The 2,027-nt window shown below is 32.3% G+C and overlaps 1 protein-coding gene across 3 annotated transcripts in view; it reads right to left on the minus strand.

Moving 5' to 3' along the window:
• Positions 1,077–2,027, minus strand: part of LOC107641127 (WUSCHEL-related homeobox 1) — a 3,741-nt gene continuing 2,790 nt past the window's right edge. For 2 of the 3 annotated variants that reach the window (XM_021102788.1, XM_021102787.1), the window contains exon 4: positions 1,077–1,877. In XM_021102788.1, coding sequence (XP_020958447.1) covers positions 1,284–1,877 — 594 coding nt within the window. In that variant the 3' untranslated portion in view covers positions 1,077–1,283. The remainder of the gene's footprint in view (positions 1,878–2,027) is intronic. The other variant, XM_021102786.1, reaches the window with a different exon arrangement.

Consider the following 2,027-nt stretch of genomic DNA (forward strand, 5'->3'; position numbering starts at 1 on the left):
CAGTAGAAATCTGGAAAACCGAGAAATGTTTACGCAAATCTACTTTTGGTGCATACTCGCATTTCATAATTAAATATATATTTTTTTGTCTTATGATGATTATTAAATAATTTTGTGTCTCTCTTAGTGGTACATTTTCATTTGTTTATGAGATCTTATTGTCTTATGTGCAGAAATAATACTCACATGTGTGCCAAATTATTATAGACAAAACTTGCTTTCATTGACTTATTGTTATTAATAATGTGTGTATGTAAGACTCTGAAATTTGAATCCTTCGTCATCGTCGTACTCGGGTCGAAAACGTTTTGCGTTTACTTTCACTTTCTCTACTTTTCAAATGCCATACATAACAACCAAAAACCCAAGATAGATACCTTTTGAAATTGATTCTTTTTCTTTTCTTTACTTTATATTTTATCATTTATTTATCTATTTTTGGTCAAACTTGTTGTAAAGCAAGAACAACAATAATTTTATTTACGAAACAATAATTGTTTATTTGAACTACACAACACAACATATATAGGTGACGTTATGCAAATAATTGTTTTAGAACTAATTGACATTTGAAAGCTAGGTATATATATAGACATATATATAGCCTTGGTTTGACATTTCAAACGAGATTGAAAGCATCTTTCAATTGAATTCATGAACTTTACTTTAAATGCACCTATAGTTTCTGTCCCTTTTTCTAGCATTGATGTGATTTCTTCATTGTCAATTAAAAACTACACTATACAAACATCACCACCACCTGTATGTATTGAATAAATATATAGTTTCCATGTATGTAACAAAAGAACAAAAAAAAATTCCCCAACCCAAACTAATAGTTACTTCAACATCATCATGCAATTCTGTCACGTCCATGTTCTAATTTCAGATACAATATATATGTCTCATATCATATATACCTTCATATCAAATTCCCTTATTATTATACACACACTCTTAATGAAACTCACCTTATTAGCTTCAATTATTCAGATTCCACATGCAGCTATGTTTTTCAAGTTACTTTAAATGTCAAAGTATGTGAAAATAAATAAAAATAGGTAGCTAGTCATTTTAATTTGATTCAACCAACATAGTCCAAATGCATTTTAAGGTAACACATTTAAAATTTTCCTTCATACTCAGTGTCCTATTACAACACTAATTTTTTGTAACATTAACATCACCACTACTACTACTACTACTAACAATAATAATAAAGAGAAAGAAACTAAACAGGAAACACAGCAAATAAATATAATATAATATCCTGAAATAGTTAGTTAGTTGTTCTTCAAAGGAAGGAACTCAAAGAAGTGATGGTGGTTCGGGGTGATGGCATCATTTGATGCTGATATCTCTGTCCCTTTGCCGTTAATGTGATGATGAAGATCGTCACCGCTCCTTAGAGGGAAAAGTTGAAGGGTTTGATTCTCATTCTGATGATGATGATGAATGTTAATAATACTATTATCAACAAAATCATCATCATCTTCATTGCTACGAGTGGTGGTTAAGTGGAGAAGAGTGGTGTTGTTGTAATTGTTTTCTGATGAAATAAAGAAGCTGAGATTATTATTATTATTAATGAGCTTTGATGGTTGAAGAGGAAGAAGAAGAGGAAGAGAGGAAGAAGGAGGAGGAGGAGGAGGAGTAAGGGCATTTATGAGGTGTGTGACAGGTGGTGCAGGTGCAGGTGGTGCAGCAGCAGCACATGGGGAGTGATGATGCATCATCATGTGCCACGTGGCATTCCTTTCCATAAAGTTCCTTCTTTGTTGTAATTCCCCTTCTTCGAATTGGACCCATCCATCTGCTCTACACTCTGCCACTCCTGCTTTTCCTGCTCCTCCCTCTCTTTCCATTGAAACAGATTCCTGTTTTGTGTGTAATTTTCATTCCATCATTAAATAAATCAACGCATTCATAATTATATATCTTTAGAGTTTAGACACTATAATAATAATATGTTTAAAAGAAAAAAAAAATCTTTGGTAGGGGGAGGGAACATTTCAACTAGCAACTAG

Source organism: Arachis ipaensis, chromosome B05, assembly GCF_000816755.2.
Source record: "Arachis ipaensis cultivar K30076 chromosome B05, Araip1.1, whole genome shotgun sequence".
Taxonomy (NCBI): domain Eukaryota; kingdom Viridiplantae; phylum Streptophyta; class Magnoliopsida; order Fabales; family Fabaceae; genus Arachis; species Arachis ipaensis.